The sequence below is a fragment of the Ursus arctos genome, unplaced genomic scaffold (genome assembly GCF_023065955.2).
Source record: "Ursus arctos isolate Adak ecotype North America unplaced genomic scaffold, UrsArc2.0 scaffold_22, whole genome shotgun sequence".
Lineage (NCBI taxonomy): Eukaryota > Metazoa > Chordata > Mammalia > Carnivora > Ursidae > Ursus > Ursus arctos.
This window is the reverse complement of record NW_026622897.1, coordinates 33358773-33382115: the sequence shown is the minus strand read 5'-3', so window position 1 is coordinate 33382115 and position 23343 is coordinate 33358773. Positions and strand designations below refer to the sequence as shown.

The 23343-nt window shown below is 42.1% G+C and overlaps 1 protein-coding gene across 6 annotated transcripts in view; it reads right to left on the bottom strand.

Annotated features, from left to right (window-relative positions):
* AMOTL1 (angiomotin like 1) overlaps window positions 1-21103 on the bottom strand; it is a 146725-nt gene extending 125622 nt beyond the window's left edge. Inside the window, exons 1-3 of one of the 6 annotated variants that reach the window (XM_048217174.2) lie at window positions 20904-21103; window positions 20033-20154; window positions 1316-1451 (exon numbers count right to left, since the gene is read on the bottom strand). In XM_048217174.2, coding sequence (XP_048073131.1) covers window positions 1316-1451; window positions 20033-20134 — 238 coding nt within the window. In that variant the 5' untranslated portion in view covers window positions 20135-20154; window positions 20904-21103. Of the gene's footprint in view, window positions 1-1236; window positions 1452-20032; window positions 20155-20903 lie in introns of those variants that run through there. The other 5 variants (XM_048217175.2, XM_044386505.3, XM_057316622.1 and 2 more) reach the window with 5 other exon arrangements.
* Window positions 21104-23343: the final 2240 nt, after the last annotated feature.

The following is a 23343-nucleotide window of genomic DNA, read 5'->3' as shown; positions in this document are numbered from 1 at the left end:
TGCTGAGCTATGAGGTTCCAATATATGCCATGGGCGGTGAGGAAATACCAGCATAAGAACCTCTAATAAGTGGCGAGGAGGACAATGTGACAGGGTGCAGGAGAGAACAACTGTTGGCTTCTGGCTGAGCTCGTCCAAGTTTTCACAATGTGCTGACCTTTCCTGAAGCAATCTCCCATTGTGAGCTGTAGCCTTGGTGCAGTGCCATGTAAGTGACCCCACTTTAGAGATGGGGCACAGCAGAGGGTGGCCTAGTGATCTCCATGCCCACCTTGCTCTCTTGTGTTCCCAGTGCTTGGCACATAGTAGCTGCTCAGTATTGGTTGAATGAATGAATGGATAAGCAACAATGGGAGGCATAATCTTACTAAAACCCTCAGGTGAACACATTAACCTCAATGGCCTTTATCTCCCTAGCCACAGAATGGCTCCTACTGCCACAGTAGCTCTCTGTTAGATTTGGGGGATGGTGGAAGGGTGGACTCTTAGACCTGAAAGAGACCCACTGCTCTGTATGAGGGTTATGGTTCTTACATTTGTATGAATGTTGTATGAACTATGAAAGTTACAACATCCCTATCACTTCACACTGAGCTGTGTTAAGAAAAAGAAGAGACGATGAGCTGACCTACTCTTGTTTATACTTGTTGTATTCTCCTCAATGGCAGTCTTTGCAGAGCTGTTGAGAGGAGAGGAGACAAGATAAGCAGGAATACAGGGGCACCTAGGGTGCTCCATTGGAAGAATCCCACTCATGGTTTCGGCTCAGGTCATGATCTCAGGGTCCTGACTTCGAGCCCCGCATTGGGCTACATGCTCAGCAGGGAGTCTGCTTGAGATTCTCTCTCTCCCTCTGCCTTTGCTCCTCCCCCTACTCACACAGGCTATCTCTCTCTAAATAAATAAATCTTAATAAAAAAAAAGAAGAAGAAGATAAGCAAGAATACAGTGCCTGACACGTGTTAGGTGCTCAGAGGTATGTGACTAACCTCCTACCTGGCTAGGGTAAGAGCTCCGTAAACGACAGCTTGCATAACTCATGGTCCTTATCAGAGCCCTACAAAGTAGGTGTTCTTACTCTCATGTTAGAACTGAGAAAATGATAAGCTTTCTCTGGCTATGGAGCTTGCAAGGAAGAAATTTAGGATCTGAACCCAGATCTGCCGGACTCCAAAGTCCATTCCTCTCCTCTCCACCTGGCTTCTTTTGAAAAGACAAACAGCATGGGGCACGTACTGAGCACAGCTGGGTTGACACAGTGCGTGCAGGAGTTGAAGAGTACCACGTGTATCAGGGACATCAAAAGCAGCCATACCCCCTCTGGTGTTGGCAAAGTGATGAATTCCAGCATGAGACAACCAGTTTCCTTCCTCCAGGGGCCATGTTTCACTGAGGTCCATGCTTCCAGTGGACTCTCTTGTCTGTGCAGCTCTCAGATCAAACGGAATCTCCTGAAATAAATAATGAGCACAAAAATGGGAGATGAATTACCACTGTGCTCTCCTGGGGAGGAGAAGCTTTCTGGGAGGAAAGTAGTCATTTCCAGTTCATTATGTTTCTTTAGCATGCAAAGATTGTTGGCAAGATTTGGGCACCGCCCGAGTCTGAGATCTTCCAAGGGGGCTGCTCAAGTCCACAAATCATGGTTTCTCTCCCCATTCACTTAACAGATGTTTGTGGAGCAACTACCACATGTCAGGCTTGGAGCAAAGAACCTTGTGTGTTGAGTTCTGCGTGGCTTCTAGATTTCTAGAATTTTAGGGTAGGATACAGTAGAATCTCAAGTTCATAAAAATACATAGGTATATACTTCTATATGTGCCTAAAACACAGATTGGAAAATTTGGGAATAGAAACCTGGAAGTAACTACTAATGCATTGAAATTATGAGTGCTTTTTATTTTCTTCGGAATTTTCCACATTTTCCACAATAAACATGCATCACTCATACAGTCTGAAAAAGCTATACAATAAATATTATTTGAAAGAAAAGTACCAGGGCCAAGAAGGACCATGGAGGCCAATTTTCCATTTCCCCCTTGAACACATGTCATGAGGGCTAGAAAGTCACATGTCATGAGGACTCTTGGCTTTCATAAAAAGGTCTTCACCGGCTACCTCAGAGAAGTCCAGCCTGGGGAAGCTCTGCCTACATCCTGGAAGATTGCAGCTCATGGCCAATCTCTGGCTTCCATTTCAAAGGGATTTTCATAAAGCTCTGCAGGTGGCAGGCTCTCCAATGGACACAGCTGAATAATTGAACCTGACTCATTGACTCAATCTAGGAATGCAGCAAGTGGGACATCTATCACGTCAGAAATCCTCTCAGCCTAATTAGGATGGGCACCAATGATCATTCGTTGTAATCAGACCAGCTGGCTTGATTTAGTCTCTAGAATGCTGTGGAAAGTTGCCCTGCAGGTTCCCGCACTGCCTGCCTGACTGCAGACGTTGCCTTGTTTGCTTTTCTGCCCAGAGAAGTCTGGTACTCTTGGGAATTGCAATGAAGAACCAAAAATTGCCCATAAAACACTAGGAGGTACGAAAGATTGTACTATACTTTATTGGTATTGGCTGTAGTAGGGATTTGTTTTCAATCCAAGCACCCAAAAATTTGAGAAGGGAATCCTAGACCAGAGGGGTTATAGCACAATGCCAGAGTAAAAACATTGGACTTATCAATAAATCCGGATTTTAGCCCCCTGGCTTAGGCACTACTGGGTGATTTTGGACAAACAACCTACTCTCCTTGGCTTAATTTCCTCAACTGTAAATGAAGGAATTAGGACCAGATGTTGACAAAGGCCCGTTCAGTCTTCCAAGACTCTCAGCCTATAATAATATGCTTTACATACAAAGTCAACCTATCCACCCACATTAGTGGGTGGAGAAAGCTGTGTTATTTACCCATTAGCAAACTGAGACATCAGCCTGAACACGTGAGAAGTGGCTGATGAAGGCTAGAGATAGTCTGCCATTAGAACAAGACATGTTCTCTGTGCAAAACTAAGAGCATGTCTAGAATGGATATCTAATCCTGAGCCATGATCACTCTGGCATCACGTCTTGTATCTTAGTATTATTAACAATAATTCTACATCCTTAAAAACCAACATTTATTTATAGTAGACTGGTCATTCAAACGCCTTTCATGAATCCTTGCAGTATCTTTGAGAAGTGAGTTGGGGATTCTAATAGCTTTCTTTGACAAAAATAGAGCTGTACTGATTTTTGGACAGTGGTTTTCCCCCATCCCCCTTGGCCCAGTGGCCTAGGCAACCCCTGGCCCCCAGGAACCATATTTGTAAGATGATCTCTTCTGGATGTGTGAGGCTAGATTCTGAACAAATCTGAACTACATAGGTTCCCATTGTTTTATTAACTTCAACCTACAAACCCTGCTGTTTTCTCTGATGCTTGAATTTCACACCCCAGCTTGGCAAAGCCACACACAAAATGTGAAATGAATGCATCAAACACAAGCATTTCAAGGAAGACTTTGATCAATCATATCTGTTACTGACACTCTAACACCATCACTTCGATCATGGGAAGCCCCAGAGTTGTTCATGAAAGTGTGGAGCCTAGAAAACATTTTCCCCCAGGCCTTTGGCCATAACTTATTTAGGGTTTTGTAGAAAGTGTTGAACCTCTATCCAAGACTAAACTCTCTCAAAGACTAAGTCCATGAAGAAGAAACTAAAAAGACAAAATGGGGAGTGAGGAAATACTTTCTCTAAAGGATAAAGTGGGGTGGTGTGAGTGGGAAAGCCTGTTGAAATCCTACAGTTGTAACTCTGACCTTGAGAAACACTTTTTCAAAGAACGATCTGTATTACCATGTTCACTGAAGCATTATTTCCAATAGCCAACATATGGAAACAATGCGTCTTATTAATGAATGAATGGACTAATTTTTTTAAAGATTTATTTATCTGAGAGAGAGAGTGCAGGGGGGAAAGGCAGAGAGAGAGGGAGAGAGAAACTCTAGCAGACTTCCACATTGAGCACAGAGCCCAACACAGGGCTGGATCCCAGGACCCTACAATCATGACCTGAGCTGAAATGAAGAGTCAGACACTTAACCCAGGTGCCCCTGGATTAATATGTTTTATTTACACACACACACACACACACACGCACACATTGCAGATCTGGAGGGCATTGTGCTAAGTGAAATAAGCCAAAGAGTGAGACAAATTCTATGTGATATCACTTATATGTGGAATCTAAAAAGAAGAAAAACAGAACTCCTAGAAAAAAAGAATAGAAAAATGGTTGCCAGGGGCAGGGAGGTGAAGAAAATAGGAAGTTGTTGGTAAAAGGGTACAAACTTACAGCTGTAAAATGAATAGGGTCTGGGGGTCTAATGCACAGCATAGTGACTCTCATTGATAACACCGTATTGTATAAGTGAAATTTGTTAAAAGAGTAGAACTTAAATGTTCTCACCATAAGAAAAAAGGTAAATATGTGAGGTGATGGATAAGCTACCTAGATGGGAAGAATCATTTTACAATGTACACATGAATCACCATTGTACAGTTTAAATATCTGACAATATTATTTGTCAATTAAATGTCAATAAAGCTGAAAAAAATACATAGAAAAAGTAAAGAGAAGAGCTAAGCCACCTGCATCATTGGACACTGGGGTCTATGGAATACTAGGATACTGTGAATACACAATCGATCTTTCATGAATATTGGTTGATTGAATGGACGTGTAAATGATAATGACCAGTGTGTGCAAGAACCCTCATCAGATATCAGACACTGTTAAGCTAGCAGTTAAGCTGGCAAAGGAGATCTGCCTGCCCTGAAGGAGTGGTGTGGGGCTCAACGGAACTTTGGACTCAAGAAGGTTAGCTTTCTGACTCCCCAGTGACCAGAAAGAAATCTCCTTAAATGAACACATCAGCCTCTCTTTCAGAGCTGCCTCTAGAGCAAGCCATCCGCTCAGCTGCCTGACCCAAAAATAGGCCACCCTTGATTGACTGATCATATCGCCCATCGGATCAATCACCACGCATTGTCCATGTTAACTCTCAGATATCTCCAGAAGACACTTACCTCTCCCTGTTCTCAGTTCAGCCACTCTCATCTCCCCAAGTGACTGTGACGTCAGTGGGTCCCTGGCTTGCCTTTTCTCCCACCCAGTCTCCACACTTTGTTGTAGTGATATTTCTAAAGCACACATCTGATCGTGTCACTCCTTGATTAAAATACTTCAACGATTCATTATCCCCAGGAAAGAGTCCCAATCTCTTGATATAGAAGGCTCAACTATAGCAAAGCATTTACAGTCTCTGCATCAGCTGCCTTCTTTGGTCTTTTGTATGTTCATTTAGCCATCCTAGAGCTCTAGCAAGATTGTTCCTCCTGCCTCACCTTGCTAACTACAGATTGTCCTTTACATCTCATCTTAGAGTTGCTGTGTTCCCCCACAGACTTCCCTGTGCTTACCTCCTTCCGCATGCATCACGCTGTACTGTAATTATCTGTTAATGCAGAGAGTTGAATTCATAGCTTCTGTACCTGAGAGCAGAGATCCTACTCATTTGTATCCCTAGCCTTTGTACGGTGGCCATTCCAACGTAAGCACGCAATATCTATTCGTCAAACATATCTCTGTGTAACACGTGCCTTTGGAAAAGTATTCTCTTTGCAACCTCACCCACCTCCTCTGCTTTTTTGGCAATTTCTCCACCTAAAAACCACGCCTTCTCTGCCTCTGCTTCCTGGCCCCATTCTGACCTTCGCATCCAGTCTAACTCGCAAAGATTCTCCCACTTACACTCCCACTTCAGTTTGCATTCCTGCTCCTCTGCCCGGTGTGCCACTAGAGCCCCTGCCCTTCGTACACCTGCCTCTCTCCCCACGCTTGGATGAAACCACACTTCTGATTATCCACAGGAGACCTGGCCACTTAATGCAGCGAGTCACACTTAAGACCTCTAACCAACATCTCAAGGGTCATGGCCAGCAGTGGGGCCAGATCTAGAAATACAAACTCAGAAAAATCCTGGCCATACCTTGACTCTGCCTAAACTGCCATAATACAGCTCCAACTGTAGAGAAGGAATAAATTACGTAGAAGTGCTGTATGTGGGGAATCACATGGTATATTGCATCATCCAGGTATTCAAGCAACCAGGGATTGTAAGGAATATGAACACCCTCACAGCAAGCAAGTCCACTTACTGATAACTTATACTACCAATCAAGATATACACAACTTATACTACAAACTGAGATGTATATATAGATATTAATATAGATATGCAAAATTAATTCATTTATTTATTTGATATATATTCACTTGGTATCTCCTATGTTCTAGTCACAGTGCTAAATGCTTGGGATAGAACAGGGTAGATATCATTCTTCCTTCAAGGAGTTTTCAGCCTTGTCGTGGAGACAGATACCTAGCCATGTCATTAGAGAATAATCTACAAAGTGCAAGCATAGAGATATGCACAAGGTAAAACAAGGATTGGCAAATAATAGAATCTAGAATTTGGTAGGGATCTTAGGACCTTTAGTCCAACCTTTGCCTTATGCATGACTCCCCAGTATATGACTACCCAGCTTGTACTTAAGTACTACCAGTGGGAAGGTCCTCCTTTTCTCTCCAGGTAGCCCATTATATTTGTGAATGCTTTTGTGAAGCACATCATTTTTAAATTCTTAAAATATTAATATTCTTCAACAATCCTCAGTACTGCTGAGCTGTTTTAGGACTCCTACCCCTTCTGTTTTTCAAAGTCTGCTTAAAAATGAGATACTCTGGGGCGCCTGGGTGGCTCAGTCATTAAGCGTCTGCCTTCAGCTCAGGGCGTGATCCCGGCATTCTGGGATCAAGCCCCACATCAGGCTCCTCCACTGGAAGCCTGCTTCTTCCTCTTCCACTCCCCCTGCTGTGTTCCCTCTCTTGCTGGCTGTCTCTATCTCTGTCAAATAAATAAATAAATAAATAAATAAATAAATAAATAAATAAATCTTTAAAAAAATTAGATACTCTTCCAGGAATATCAAGATTTTCCCCAATTCTGATGCTCTCCCAAGTCTTGTAGATCTGGACCTTGCTCTTCAACAAGTCAGGAATCAGAAGGAACATTCCATCTTGGTTATGAGTAGAGGCATAAGTCTATCTTGTCACACCCAGAAAACAAACCAAACAACTAAATTGAAGCACAAGAGGGAAGAGGTCCCACAATGGGATTTTCCTTCTCAACTAGAAATTCCTACCTAATATCTCCATTATCTAGGATCTAGGTGTCTCAGTCAGTTTGGGTTGCTACAAAAAAGTGCCACAGATTGTGTAGCTTATAAAACCAGAAATTGATTTCTTACAGTTCTTGAGGTTGACAGTCTAAGATTAGGGCGCCAGCATGGTCAGGTTCTGGGAGGACTCCCTTTTGGTTGCAGACTACTGACTTCTCATTGCTTCTTCACATGGCAGAAGGGGCTAGAGAGCTCCAGCCTCATTTACCGATCACATTCCAAAGGCTCCACCTCCTAATACCATCACATTAGGTGGGGGATTAGGATTTCAACTTGCCAATTTGGAGGGACACAAATATTCAATCTATTGCACTAGTATCATCTATCAGAAAACCAGCAACCTTGTGGACCACAGTAGCATAGAGGGCAGTCTTCTCTTGGGCAGTCCCAAGAGTTTGGCTCTGATGAGTTTCAATTTCTAAATTTGGAAGGTTCTTTTCTTTCCATCTCCAAATAAACCAAACACATCAGAGTCTACATTTGGGCTCCTAATATTCAAATGATAACATTCAGCAGCACATACAATACAAGACTCTTACATTTGGAAAAGAAGAGTAGAATGCTCTTAAGTATCCACTGTGTAAGAAAATAACTCTTCTTTACCACACTAAGATACCACCTTATGCCAGTTAGAATGGCAAAAATTGACAAGGCAAGAAACAACAAATGTTGGAAAGGATGTGGAGAAAGGGGATCCCTCTTACACTGTTAGTGGGAATGCAAGTTGGTACAGCCACTGTGGAAAACAGTGTGGAGGTCCCTTAAAAAGTTAAAAATTGAGCTACCTTATGATCCAGCAATTGCACTACTGGGTATTTAACCCAAAGATACAGATGTAGTGAAGAGAAGGGCCATATGCACCCCAATGTTCATAGCAGCATTGTCCACAATAGCTAAATTGTGGAAGGAGCTGAGATGCCCTTCAACAAATGACTGGATTAAGAAGATGTGGAATGGGATAGGCTGGTGATGGGTAGTAAGGAGGGCACGTATTACATGGTGCACTGGGTGTTATACACAACTAATGAAACATCGAACTTTACATCAAAAACCAGGGATGTACTGTATGGTGACTAACATAATACAATAAAAAATTATTATTTAAAAAAGACATTACAAGGAAAAAAAAGAAAATAGCTCTTTACATGAATAAAAGGACATGAAGTGCTAGAGACACAGAGTTTTCCTCTGCCTGAAAGGGCTGATGTTTAGAGACTTGACAGGATTCTTCTGGGATTCTTATTTGTTTCCAGGTATTCATAGTAGCTTTGTAGAACTGGAAAGTTTGAGTAACTTAAAAACCATTATTTCGAATTGGCTCATCCAACTAGGCAGAGTATTTGTGAAGGTACTGTGGAATTTATTGATGTTAATATTTTAAGTACTCCAATAAATAATTTATGCTACTACTCTCTAAGGAGCTATGGCAACAGGCATATTTTTAGGAAACCTAATGAAGTTATAAAATTATGAGTTTCTTTGCAGAACTCTCAGTGACTCAGGCTTTTCATCTCTAAAGTCAGTCCATTGAGACCGAGCTCAGAAGTCCCTTCTGCCATGAAACCTTCCCAGGCAGAGTTATTTCCTCCTCCCTTTGTGCTTTGCAGGACTTTTTATATTCCATTAGGACAATGCTTTTCCACTGGATGATAATACTCTCTTTACAAGATGATTGTCATGACCAGCAGAAGATGGTTTCCTCAGGACAAAGTCATGTCTTATCCCCCCTTCCATTGCTACCATTCGCCCAGTAGCCCCATGCCCAGCCAGACATGAGGTCAGACAATGCTTGTTGAGTGAATGACAGTGGCATACCTACAGCTGGGAGACTGTGTCTGCAAAGTCTTCACATAACTTTGGGTTCTATCAGCAATCACAACAAAAGATTTGTCCCCATATTCTGCCATCCAGGCAGTGCAATGCCTAAGTACACACTGATGGAGTAGGAAAATGGAAAATAAATATTTCAAGAAAATTTAGGTTCTCACGTGGCTTGGGTTTGTTTCTTAACTTAGTGACCCTGGACAAATCACTTCATCTCCCTGGAGCTCAGTTTCTCTAGTGTGTGAAATAGGGTTCATAGAGTCCATTATTCTAGCTTTCACAGAGTTTTGTGAAAATCATATGTCAACTCAACAATCACCAAAACCATACGCAAACACATAACACTGTCATCATTCAGCAAATTTGCTTAGAGCTCTCACCTGCTAGGCAGCATAGAATTCCAACCTGTTGTTGCCTGACTTGGGAAGTGGCATAGTTTGTGGGAGGCAGTATATCTTTACAGTCTAGACTGGGGTAAGAGCAAAGACTTTGGGGACAGATGTAGATTTAAATCCCAGGTCCCCCATTTCCTAACAGTGATCAGAGAGCAAGGTATATACCTTTGCTGAGCCTCATTTTCCTCATCTCTAATAGGGGATCACAGCACACACTCTGTGGGGTTGTCATAGGGATTAAATGAGACACATCTGTAATGTACCTGGTATAGGTCCAGGCTAGTAATACAGCTCAAAAAATGGCGATAGTATTTGGTTTGATTAAAATCATTATTAACTCCTGCAGTAGATACACTTCCAGAAGTGACTTAGTCCCATCTGCAAACTTGATTCCTGGGGGAAACAGGACAAACTGTGACAGGGCATTAGGAAGCAGTCCTCTGTCCCCAGAGCAAGGCAGCCGGCTGGAACTTGCAGGAAAAGGACGTGTGTAAAAAGTGCCTAAGAGTTCACATGTGAAACGTCCTCTGTGTGCCCGTCCTAGAAAGGAAGAGGGACAACGAGGCAGGAAGGAGCAAGACAGGCGAAGAGGCAGAGAAAGGTTTCATAAGGACTTGCCCAGGCAGAGCCGTAAACAATGCCACCTGGGTGTGGGATATTGGGAAACCGCAGGAGAGGATTAAGTGGTTCTATTTGAGAACAGGAATTGGGCTGCAGTCTATGGGCAGAGACAAGGAGCCAGAATAAGGCAAATTACCACAGTTACTGATGATGAACCAAACTGCCACAGCTCTGATTGAGACCCGGGTATTGAAGGGGGCCCCACCGCAACGGGCTGTCGTTCATATACAGATCTTTACAACCCTGTGCAGGGGGAAATGTTGGAGTCACCATCTTTTTATTTTTTTCAAAGATTTTATGTATTTATTTGACGGAGACAGAGATAGAGCACAAGCAGGGGGAGCAGCAGGCAGAGGGACACAGAGAAGCAGATTTCCTACTGAGCAGGGAGCCTGACGCAGGGCTCGATCCCAGGATCCCAGGATCATGACCTGAGCCGAAGGCAGAGGCTAAGCCACCCAGGCATCCCTCAGAGTCACCATCTAATCCAACTGCCCGTTAGAAAGAAAACATGAGCCACATGTATAATTAAAAATGTTTTTTCTAATAGCCACATTTAAAACAACGTAATAATACAGGTGAAATTAATTTTAATAATACCTATTTATTTTAATCCACTATACTCAAAAAAGTATTTCAACAAGTAATCCGTAGGGGGACCTGGGTGGCTCAGTCGGTTAAGCATCTGCCTTTGGCTCAGGTCATGATCTTTGGGTCCTGGGATTGAGCCCCACATTGGGCTCCCTGCTCAGGAGGGAACCTGCTTTTCCCTCTCTTTCCTGCTCCTGCGCTCTCTCGCTATCCCTGCCTCTCTCTCTTAAATAAATAAAATCTTTTTAAAGAAGTGCTTTCAGCAAAAAATTAATTAATTAATTTTTTAAATGCCTCTAAAAAAACAACCATGTAATCCATATAAAAATGTTCTAATGACAACATTAGATTTCTTTTCTTTTCATACCAAGACTTCAAACTCAGGTGTGTATTTTCATTTAGAGCACCTGTCAATTTGCACAAGCCACACCTCGGGGGCTCCACAGCCACCTGGGGCACAGGCCTAATTCCAAGGGAAAATGAATTCCATTCTCCTGAATTCCTAAGCTGTTACGACCTTTTAAAAGCCCAAATGAGTGGAGCTAAAAAAGACCTTTAGAAATACTCAGGACGCAAGGGCCAGCAACCCATTCCTGACAGATCACTCCTTAGCATCTTGGCTTGAATTAAAGCAGCTTCACACCCCCTTGGAAACCATCCTCCAATTCAACCTTCACTGAGGACTCACCTAGTGCTTGGCCTGTGCAGGTTAATCATGATCCATGTTCTCTCCACTCTCCCATTCTAAAGGAAACTGTCTCACGCACTCACTTTTCCTCCCCATGCCCTCTCTGGCTCGGATGAGCAGGGGTGGGCGGGCACATGGCTCCATGAACCATTCGATCCATGTCTGTTGATACCCAGTATGAAAAAGCCCACCCAACCAGGGACAGACCATTGTGGACGAGCTGGGCCAATCAGCTCCTCTGTCAGGAACACAGAAGCAGAATCAGCCGACTGACAGGGAGAAGCATGGGAGGAAGACGCACGGAAGCAGCAGAGCTACAATAATATTGGGTTTCTGGTCAATCCTTAGGCTTCTTTAATTTCCTCTTTGATCTGTTTCCCAGATGAGGCTTCCAAAAGCCATTTCATTTTAACAAAGCAATTCTCCAGATGAAAGAATTTTGAAAGTCTCCTATGGGAGGGTCTCCAAGTGACCCTGCCTCCTGAAGCTCTCTTGGAACCTTCTAGTACCAACCACATTCTGGGCTCCTGAGGCACAGCTGTTGTGCTGTTTTTGGTTTTCCATGAGATTCCTGTATCTTTTACGGTCATGATTATTTTAAAAGAATCTCTTACATGTTGAGGAAGGCTGAATGAGTGAAAACCTTTCAACAAAAAGGCCTACCACAGAGACGGATGCTTTCACACACATTCAAGCAAACCTCTTTTCCACCCCTCCCCTCCGAACTTGTTTGCACTCAGTCTCATGCCAACACTTAGCCCGACAGAGAAGTGATGGATTGCTTTGGGTTGCATTCCCAAGTAATTATATTCTGAGAAAGACCCCATCACAGTGGCCTTCTGGGGACACTTTTAGGCCTCATATCACCTACAGGAATGGTTCTCAACTGTGACTGCCTATTGGCACCAACCAGGGCCCTTTTAAAATATGCTGATGCCCTGGCTCTCTCCGAGCTATGAAAAGAGAACCTCTGGGGGCAGGTCCCTGGACATCTGCACTTTTTAAAAACTCCCCAGGTCATTCTAATGTGTAGCTCTGATTGAGAAACTCTGATATACAGAATATGCCCTTATTCGGGCTTGGGTTTCTGGCAGAGAAAATCATATACTGTTCTTAATTACAAAAGAAATGCAAATTTTTTCAAGGATACATAAAAAGTGGGGAATGATGCAAAGTGAAAAGTAAATCTCACTCATCAGTAGAATCCCCAACAGTCCCACTCCCTAGAGGTAATTATTATAGGGTCTGGTGTGCCCCACCAAAAGTTATCTGTGCCTATGCAAATATCTACATGTATATATGTACACACATCTATATATGTTTTCATATATCTTTATATGTGTATATATATATTTTTATGAATATGTTAATATATATACATACACACACATGCTTGCATACACAAACACACACATATCTTTTCTTCCTGTGGCTGGCTTTTTCTCTTACTAATGCATCTTGCTTATTAACCTAGAAACTGTTGATAAGGAAAAATAATGACAGGATTTGAGAAGGTACCTACTTTCCATAATACAACAAATTATAAAGCTTAAGTAATTAAAACAACGTGATTTTGTTGGCAGAATAGATAAATTATTTATTTGCATAGATTGAAAAGTTTTAAAAATAATGAATGAAATTGATTTGGCGTATGGGAAAATTGGCATTTCAAGTCAGTGGGGAAAAGACAGATTATCCAATAAAGAGTATTTGGTTAATTGGCTATTTTTTAAGGTGAACTCCTATTTCACATGATATATAAATTCAAGACAAATAAAAGATCCAAACAATAAAAGCAAATCCCTGAGCATTTTAGACGTGGTAAAACTTTACTAATATGTGAAATCTAGAAGCCATAAAATAAAGGATAGACAGATTGCACTACATAAAATTAAACTTCTCTAAAAAAAAAAAGACACAATAAAGAAAAGTAAAATAAAAACGAGTGAAGGAAGACAATATTTATAGCATGTATAAAAAGATTAATATCCAGACTATAAAAGAGTTTCACATAGCAACAAGCAAATGACAGTCAACAGAGAGACAGGCAAAGTTATAAACTGACAATTAACAGAGTAGCAGACACGAACTATAAACGTATAAAAACACGTTCAATCTCTCAATACTCAGAGAATGCAGTTTAAAACAATGTTGACTTTTTTCACTCATCACATTGTCAAAGTGTTCTAAAGCATTGGTTAATATCAAGAGATGGTGACTTTTTGAAGAAATAGGTATCCTTACATTTTGGTAGAAGAATAAATGGAGACAGCTTTTGAGATGGCAATTTGGCATATTCTCTACTATAAAATTCATGTGCCTTTTGATCCAGCAATTTCACTTCTGAGTATCTATCCTACAGAATATAGCTGTAAAACAAGTGAACACAGATATATATAGATATAGATATATAGATATAATGCAGCATTCTTGTAATGAAAGAAAAAAGGAAACACTTGAATGCCTCTCAATAAATAGTTAAATAAGATAAGGTGTAGTTACACTGTAAATCCTATGCAGCCATTTAAACAAATAAGGTGACTCTAATAGCCAATGTGAAAAGCATGATGATGATGTCAGTTATAGAAAGCCAGGTGCAAACAATTTGTAAAGAGAACCCAATTTGTATAAGAATGAAATACACATACACACACATGCACACACACACACACTTCTAATCACATAGAGAAAGAGCTGGAAGGAACAGCAAAATTTCCATAGAGATTATTTCTAGAGAAAGAAGAGAGAAAGATTTCAGGCTTGGGATGGTATGAGGAGGCTTTGAAGGAAACATTCATTTAACATTATATACTTTTTATGTTTTTTACATTTCTTACGATGCACGTTAATTTTGTAATTCTTTTGTAATAAAAAGAAGTAAGTTTTCTCACTTTTAATTTGTGCTCCTTACATTGGGGGCTTATCATCCCTTCTTAAGTTTATTGGCCATTTGTATTTATTTTCTTCTGAGCAGCCTGTTCATGTAGTTGGTCCATGTTTACTTTTTTTCTTATTCAATATACTATTTAAATTTTAGGAAATTTATATTTAGGAAAGTATATTCTGCTATGTTACATAGGTACTGCAAATAACTTTCCTATCTGTCATTTGTATTTTGATTTCGTTTATACTGCTTTCATCTATATGTTACACATTTTCTGTATTTAAATGTACCAATCTTTTTCTGTATAGTGTTTGGTTTTGGTACCATGTTTCAACCCAAACCTGACACCTTATACAAAAATTATCTTAAAACAGATTATGGGCTTAAATGTAAAACTAAGCTTTTAGGAAAAGATAAGGTAAAATCTTTGAGGACTAGGAGCAGGCAAAAGTTCTTATACTTTGCACTAAATGAATAATCCACAAAAGGAAAAATTGATAAGTTGGATTTCGTCAAAATTAAAAACTTTTGCTCTATGAAAAATCCTATTTAAAGAGGAGGAAATATTTGTAAACTGCACATCTGAAAAAGGACATGTCTGTAGAATATATGAAGAACTCAAAAACTCGACAGTAAAAAAACAATCCAATTAGAAAATGAGCAAAAAACATTAGTAGACATTTCACTGAAGAAGTACACAGATGGCAAATAAACACATGAAAAGACGTTCAACACCATTAGCCATTAGAGAATGCAAATTAAAATCACGATGAGATATCATTACCCACCTATTAGAGTGACTTAAACACAGTGCTAACACTGAATGCTGACGAAGATGCAGAAAAACTCCCATTACTCATACATTGCCAGTGGTAATACAAAAAGTTATGGCCACTCTAGAAAGTAATTTGGCAGCTCATTTTCAAACTAGAAATGGACTTGCCCATAAGACCCAGATACTACACTCTCAGGCATTTATTCCAGAGAAATGACAATTTACATTCATACAGAAATTTGCACCCAAATGCTCACAGCAGCTTTCTGTGTAATAGCCCCAAGGTGGAAACTACCCGAATGTCCTCCGGTGGATGAATGATTAAGCAAACCGAGGTACACCGGTACTGTGGAATACTACTCAGCAATAAAAAAGAACCAACTATTGATACATGCAACAACCTGGACGGATCTCAGGGACATTATACTGAGTGGAAAAAGTCAATCTCATGCATGTAAATACTGCATGATTCTGGGGCTCCTGGGTGGCTCAGTTGGCTGTGCGGCCGACTTCAGCTCAGGGCATGATACAAGGGTCCTGGAATCCAGCGGCCGGTTTTCTGCTCAGCGGCGAGCCTGGTCCTCCCTCTCCTCCTGCCCCTCCCCCACGCAAGCTCGCACATGCACGCTCTCTCTCTCTCTCAAATACATAAATAAAAACTCTTTAAATACTGCATGATTCTATTTATATAATGCTCCTGAAATAAAATTACAGAGATGGACAACAGACTCATGGTTTCAAAGGGCTAGAGATGGGAGGTGGATTCAAAGGGGTTGTAGAAGAGAGTCTGGTGGTGTTGGTACAGCTCTGTATCTTGATTGTGGTGATAGTTACATGAAGTTAACATGATAAAAATTACATATAGTTATATACATGCACACGAATGAGTACATGTATAACTGATAAAATCTATGATAAAATCTAACTGATACGGTCTTTGGATTGTGCTGATGTCAGTTACCTAGTTTTGATATTGTGCTATAGTCATGCAAAACATTAACACTGGGGGAGTCTGGGCCAAGCAGGCACACACTCACGAATGTATAAACATTTCATAATACAGGTTTTTAAAAACACACCCTATTCAGCTATTCTTTAACAGAATGTTTGCATTATTCTTTGTTTAAAAAATCCACATGACTGGACTAACCATACATTTCTTGAGACAGGTCTGCCTAACGTCAGTGCTTAGATTAAAGTTTTAGTAACTCTTATTCACAAAGTATAAATAAAGCAAGAGAACTTAACACTCAGATCTTGCTCTCAAGAGTCATGTCATCCTTCACCCTGGCTGTCCTATCAAAGTCGTGGCATCTATAAGCGAGTAACCTTAAGATTTCTGGAGCATGCTGGGTTCAGGATCCCAGCATAAATCATCCAACTTCAATTTGTCCTTGAATAGAATTTTAAAAATAATAATAGTTAAAATGTATTGAGTACTGTGAGCACTGAACGACTCAACTACCTATTACACAGTAGAAGGTATGAAGAGGACTCCCGAGAAATGAGAAAATATGGTCTGGGTTCATACTGCACACTTAAAGGAGAAATAATGCTTTTTAATCTGGGGGACGATAGAAAAAAATGGTCAGGACGCCTGGGTGGCTCAGTTGCTTGAGTGTCTGCCTTCAGCTCAGGTCATGATCCTAAGGTGCTGGGATTGAGCCCCATGTTGAGCTCCCTGCTCAGCAGAGAGTCTGCTTCTCCCTCTGCCCCTCCCCCACTTATTCTTTCTCTCTCAAATAGATGAATAAAATCTTTTAGAAAACAAGAAAAATGGTGGTAGAATATTCCAAATATAGATAAGCAATCTGATTTGAGTATTTATTGAATACTTACATTGGGCACCTGTTGTGTGACTGACAGACCGAAGCTCAGGGCTTACCAAGCAGCCCGTGGCTTTGAAACTTGTGACAACAATGCCACCAGTGTGACTCCAATGCTATCACTCCTACTACGATTAACTGCTGCTAATTCAGCACGTCTTTAAGTACTGTGCTAAGCACTCTACAGACATTATCACATTTAATCTTCACGAGAAATTTGTGAGATGGCATTATCACCCAGATTTAGATGGAGAAACTGAGAACAGAGATGTCAAGATGCTTTCCAAGTTTAGCCAACTAGAAAATGTCAGAATCCAGACTGGAATCTGGGTCATCTGATATCAAAATTCATGCTTTAACTATTCATCCATGTGTCTTCCCCAAGCCACCTGTTTTAATTCCTTTTTGCTGGTCTTTTCTAGGGGTCTCAGTGGCTTTCCACCAGACCTCAGGATTGGGCATTTCCTTGACTTCTTACTGTTCTGTTCTGTCCTTTCCCCTCCCCTCCCTGCCCCCAGATCCCACGCAGAGGTTGAAGCAGAGTCCAAGGAGAGAGTAGTGATCTTCCAGCAGAGACAGTGATGGAAGCAAAGGTGAGAGAAATGTGTGTGTGCGTGTGCACAATTGCGTGTGTGTGTCTAAGAGAATTGTTTTTCACTGATTTAGTTACAACAGTAAAACTAGTTGGTAAAGTAGAGTCTCTTCCTCAGGTCTTTTTAACTAAGACATTTTCTCCTTTGTGATCTGAGGCCAGAGACAATGCACAAAGAATTCTCTGGATAGACTCCTCTACCCCTCTGCACTCCCTTGGGGGCTCCATGCCGGCTGCCTTCTGCAGAAACAAGACTGCCAGTGTGTTCTAATTACCTTCTGCTGCAGAACAACCACCTCTAAACTTAGATGATATGATTTGTTATCTCTTCAGGTTGTATGGGTTGACCAAGCTGAGCTGAGCAGGTCCCAATCAGGGTCCTTCCTAAGCTGCACTTTGCTAGTGGCCGGGTCTGGACTCATGGAAGTCTTCATTCCTGGAACCTTAATTCAAATGGCTGCAAAATCTGGGGCTGGTTGGGCTTCTCTCCGTGTAGACTGTCCACCTAGCTGGCTTTCTCGCACCATGGTAGTCTCCGAGGAATTACCAGGCACGCACCAGAGCTGGCTCGTACCAACTTGTAAGAGCCAATTCTGTGTCTTTCCCTCCCTGCATTCAGCACCATCGCTTTGGTAGCCTGAAATCAGCCATGATGGGAGGGAGTACTTATACTATGAAAACTGCCAAATACTACACATCAGAGTATAGCTACACCCTCTCCCCAAGAGCCAGGTTCCCATCACATGACTTTATACAATGTTGGCTTCCCCCAGAGTGAGAAAGCCAAGAACCCCCAGCAGGAGACTGCAAACTTCTTAGAACCTAGCCATGGCTATCCCCAATGTCACTTTCTTCTTATTTTATTGGTCCAACAATTCCCTGAGGCTAGCTGTGATTCAACAGGAGAATTATCCTCCATGTCCCATGGACGGGTTGCAAAGAAATCGTACAGCATAGGACCTGGCACAGAGTCATTGCACAACAAATGTTTGACCATTAGATGAGTGAGTAAAATCACTTACACACTGCATGTCACTTAATCCATATGTCATTAAGTCACTCTAAAAGTACAGAGTCTTCCGGGAAGTTTGGCTTCAACATCAGAGAGGCCGATGATCCTCAGGAACCCAAAAAACTGAAATCTAAAATGGCTTGATACAGATCTAGTTATACTCTGTCTACAGGTATTCACAGACCTGTTTGCACAAGCCCTCCCTGCTTATGTGCTCAACTGGTACTAGACACATGACAACTGCAGAATATATAAAAAAACAATATAGATGTTCTTATATTCCTGAGGTTTGCTTTGCCTCCCTAAGTAAACTGCAAATTCTTTTAAGAGAGTTCTCATGTATTTCTTTACCATTCCTTCTTTCTACTGTGCCCAAAGCAGATAATTAAACACACACACACACACACACAAACACACACACACAGATACTTCCAAGATACATGATAGTTAGAGATTATAAACCTTAAAAGGAATGGAAAGAAGGAAAGGAACTAAAAATTCTTAATTGCTAGGTTTCCGAGCTTGCTGTGTTTCACAGCCTTCCCATTTAACTGTTACATTCACCTAGCGATGCTGGCATTATTACTTCCATTCCATTTCACAGTTGAGGAAAATGAGTCTCAAGAAGGCTTACCAATTTGGTCAAGGCCATCCTAGGAAGAGGAGCTGAGATTCAACTGTAGACCCACATGGTTGCAAGGCATGAGTTTGACATATTCCTCAGGCCATCTGCCCGCTGCCATATGCAGCCCCCTCCTTCCCCCATTCTCTCTGCCTCCCTCCTGGAAGTATCTACAAAAGTCATAAAAATGCTGATGCTTCTAAACCCCAGATAGAGTAGTAAGTGTTTCAAGTTCTGCTCTTTACAAAATGTCCTTTAAAAGCTTGGAAACATAAGAAGTTTAAAGTGTCTTCTACTAGGACGGGAGTGAGCCTGGTAGCAGGGAGGTCAGCTAAGAGGCTGCCATCATAACTCAGGGAAAGGGTGTTGGTAGGTCAGAGCAAGGCAGTGGTGCTGAGAGGGGGAGATGTGAACATTTGCGAGGAATGTTAAGGAGGCAGAACCACCAGATTAGTGATGGATTGGATTGCACAGGTGCTGATCGACTGTAGCAGAATCGTGCCAGCTGCCCTGCAAAGGTGAGGAGAGGGAAAGCCGGGATGGGAGGCTTCCGTATTCCCAAAAGGCAGTAATTCTGACTTAAACTAGGAAAATAGCCATAGAGGTGTGAGAATGGATGGCTTTCAGAGGTGACACGGAGGCAGAATCGCAAACTCGATGTGGGAATGCAAGGATGAAGGAGGGGTCAAAGATGAAGTTCAGAAATCTGTCATGGAAAACCAGGTGCTTTTTGCTGAGCTGGAGGACACAGAAAGAGGAGCGGGTTTCAGGTAAGGACGGGTTCTGGACATGCCAAGTTTGAGGTGAACACGTAAGCACGTGCGGGAGCCAGTAGGCAATTGCATTTAAAGCAGAACAAGCATCTCTTATCGAAACGAGATTCCATGCTCCCTTCAAAGGTTATAGATGAACGTACTTGATACCCCGTGTGGCAGGGTTCTGTAGCAAGCAATAAAGGGGCTCCATAATTCTCAATGTTCTCACTCCACAGTGATTCATCTCTCTCTCCAAAAGCCATCTATCACCCTGCAGGCGCCTCTGTGATAACCAAGATGTCTTTATTGAGACTTCAGAGCTAATAAGAGCTGTATGATTCAAGCAGGGACAGAGCCTCCAATAACTCATCGGAAGTGTCGCAGGGAGCTTTCAGGAAGTCCCTAGGCGCACAGGTCTACCTGCACACGCACACCCCAACGCTCAGCTCCTTTCCTGCGCATTCGTCTGGACAGGCGCTGAGACGTGTTCACACTCCTCTGGCCCACACGGCGGCACAGCCGTTGTTTACACAAGGTCCCTGCATGTTACAACAGGGCGCGGGGGGCCCCTTTGTCTCCTGCTGGACTCCAGCGAGTGAAGGCTTTCCAGAGAGCTGCTGCTTTTTTGCACATCAGCTTTTCTCATGGGACCCTAGAAGGGCTCTACCCCAAACACAAAGCCAGTTGTTCGGATGGCAAAGCAGTTAGGACGGCCCCAGCCCAGAGGAAACCACTCGTCGCTACTTCACCAGCGTGCTGGTTATACAACAGGAACGCAAAACCAAGCCCAGATTCGATTTCCACGTCCCGTGTGAGAACCTGCCACTGCAGCTCGGAGCTGAGTGGGATTCTGCTCACCCAGCTCACCGCCTGCCAGCCCACCAGGTGGACACGAGCTGGCTGGGACCCAGCCCTCCTCCTCCCCCAGCGTGTCCCTCAACCTGACTCCCACTCTACCCAGGGATGCCCTCCAAACTCCCCCTCAAATCAAGCTTTCCCGGATGGAAACCCACAAAATCCGAGCTCCCTTACCTGAGAGACGGTCCTGGTGGCCAGCAGGAGAAAAAAAAAACAAGTTCTAACAGAAGGGACAGGGACTTACGGGCCAATCTGTTGGTTTTAAAAGAAGAAAGGTGACTTCATCCCTGATGCCGTGGAGTTTAAAAGAGCAACGAGTGCTCCCTGGCTGAGCCAACTCTGTCTCATCAGTAATGACTCCATCCAAATTATGCAGCCACTGCCCAGACACGCTCAGCCTGCAGAAGGTAAATTGCTGGAATCTGACTAGCCCTGTTGTTTTCAAAGAGCTTCCGAAAGTCCTGAACACCAATCACCTTAACTGGCACCAGAGATAGGGAAACAAGCACTTATTTTCTCCGAGTCATATCATTACCTCCCGAAAATCCAACTGTCTGAAAAAATAGCGTTCCGGGGAAGGAAAACAGATATTTAAACTTCTGAGAGGTAAAATTCTTGGGGAAGGAGAAGAGACAAAGGACAGAGAAGAAACAAAGAGATTTCAGGCAGGAGGAGGGGCAGTGAGAAGATGGAATGATCACCTTGCTAAGAGGTTTTCAGAGCTGGTGGATTTGTAAGCAGGTAAAGGTGACAAAAAAGTGATGGTCTGGACATCCCAGAGGGGAAAGTATTCAGTTAAGCAAAGGGATGAGTCACTGTATGGAAAGAAAGCGTGGCAGCCTTTCTAATGGAGGCAACCGATTTTTATTTACTTTTTATTGAATATGGTACCACTCAACCAATTCGGGGTCACTTGTAACATAAATAGCTCAAAACCTGCCCACATTCTACCAAGAATGTTAGGGAAAACAGACGTTTAAGGAAGGAATTTTCTCTTTTGTATGCTGAAGGTGAGGCTGGAGCAATCGGATTTGTCACATGGGATTCAAGGTCACGTCGTGGTGCCAGGGCAAGGAATGGTAATGGATGTGACCTGTGATGGAAGTGGGGCAGAGGGTCGAGCTTAGCAGCCTACTACCCTTTCTCTCTCACACCTCTACTTCAGGAGAGCGTAAGGTAACTTCGGGTCACTAGGCATGTGTCCAATATCTTACTGAGCTATTTTGAGGCTTTGGGGATCTTCTTGTGTTAAGTTTCACTCCCAAGAGGGTAAAACAAGAAAAAAATTTCTTTCTGTTTAGATAGAGATATTGAGGTTCAATATTAGCAAGGGGTTTGTGAACTGAGAGATTGAAGAAATGTCAACAAGGCTTGTAAAAGGAATTTGCAAGTCTTCTAGTTGGAGTGTCAATAACAACAGAGGTAGAAGAAGAGCAGATTTTATTAACGGTAAGATCATAAAGGGGCAGGAGCCATTTTTATTCAGTTCATCATAGTCTCTTCAAAGCCTAGCACAGAGAATGGCACAGAATAGGTTCTCAGTAGATAGAGACTAAATGGTATCAAACAACTCCTCTCTGTTCCAGATTTCTAGAACAGATCCGTTAAGAACTCTTAAAGTCACTGACTACAGAGAGCATGAGCCAGTGGGTCTTAACAAAATTACTCAGCCCCTGGGTTCATTGCCAAAGTTCGAACGGAGCAAAGAAAGCCAATTTCTGGACCCAGTAGCCTCCTTTGTCTGTTCCCCTGTATATCAGCTAGATTCTAGTGTCTTTTTCCAGGGCTAGGACTCCATCTTACAGGCAATCTGCCCGTTAGCCTCAACTCTCTTTTGTTCTCAACATTCTATCATAAAATTTCCAATCATAGTTTCTTCAGTTGACATTTTACTATATTTGCTTTATCATATATTGATTCTCTATCCATCCAGCAACTCATATAATTTTCATGGCGTTCCAAAGTAAGTTGTACATATTGATACATGCCCCCAAATACTTCAATATTACTAACAAAAATTCACTATTTCTTACAATTCCAGTGTTTGTTTAAAATTTCTTTTCACATAAAATTCATATACAATGAAATGAAAAAAATCACCAGCATACCATTTGATGAGTTTCTATAAATACACACCCCTGTGCAATTTGAACCCCTATCAAGCTACAGAACAGAATCCTCACGCCAGAAAGTTTCCCCATGTCCCTTCCCAGCAAACTCCTGGTTCAGCACTCCTAGAGGGAATGAATCTGATTTTTTCACCATGCTTATTCTGGTACTTCATATAAATAGAATCATAAAATTTCTGTTCTTTTGTGGAAATTTTTGTTCAGTCAGGAGTTTTCAGGATTCACGAAACCATGTTGTCACTTGTATCGGTAGTTGGCTTCTTTTCATTGATGAGTGGATTTTTCCTTGTGAATATGCCAGTATGCTTATCCGGTCTTCTACTGATGGATGCCTGATTTTCCAGTTTAGGGCTATGATGAATAAAGACACATCCTTTAGGGGAGAGTTAAGATGGTAGAGGAGTAGGGGACGCGTTTTTCAGCCAGTCCCCTGAGTCGAGCTGGATAGGTACCAGACCAGCCTGAACATCCAAGGAATCAGCCTG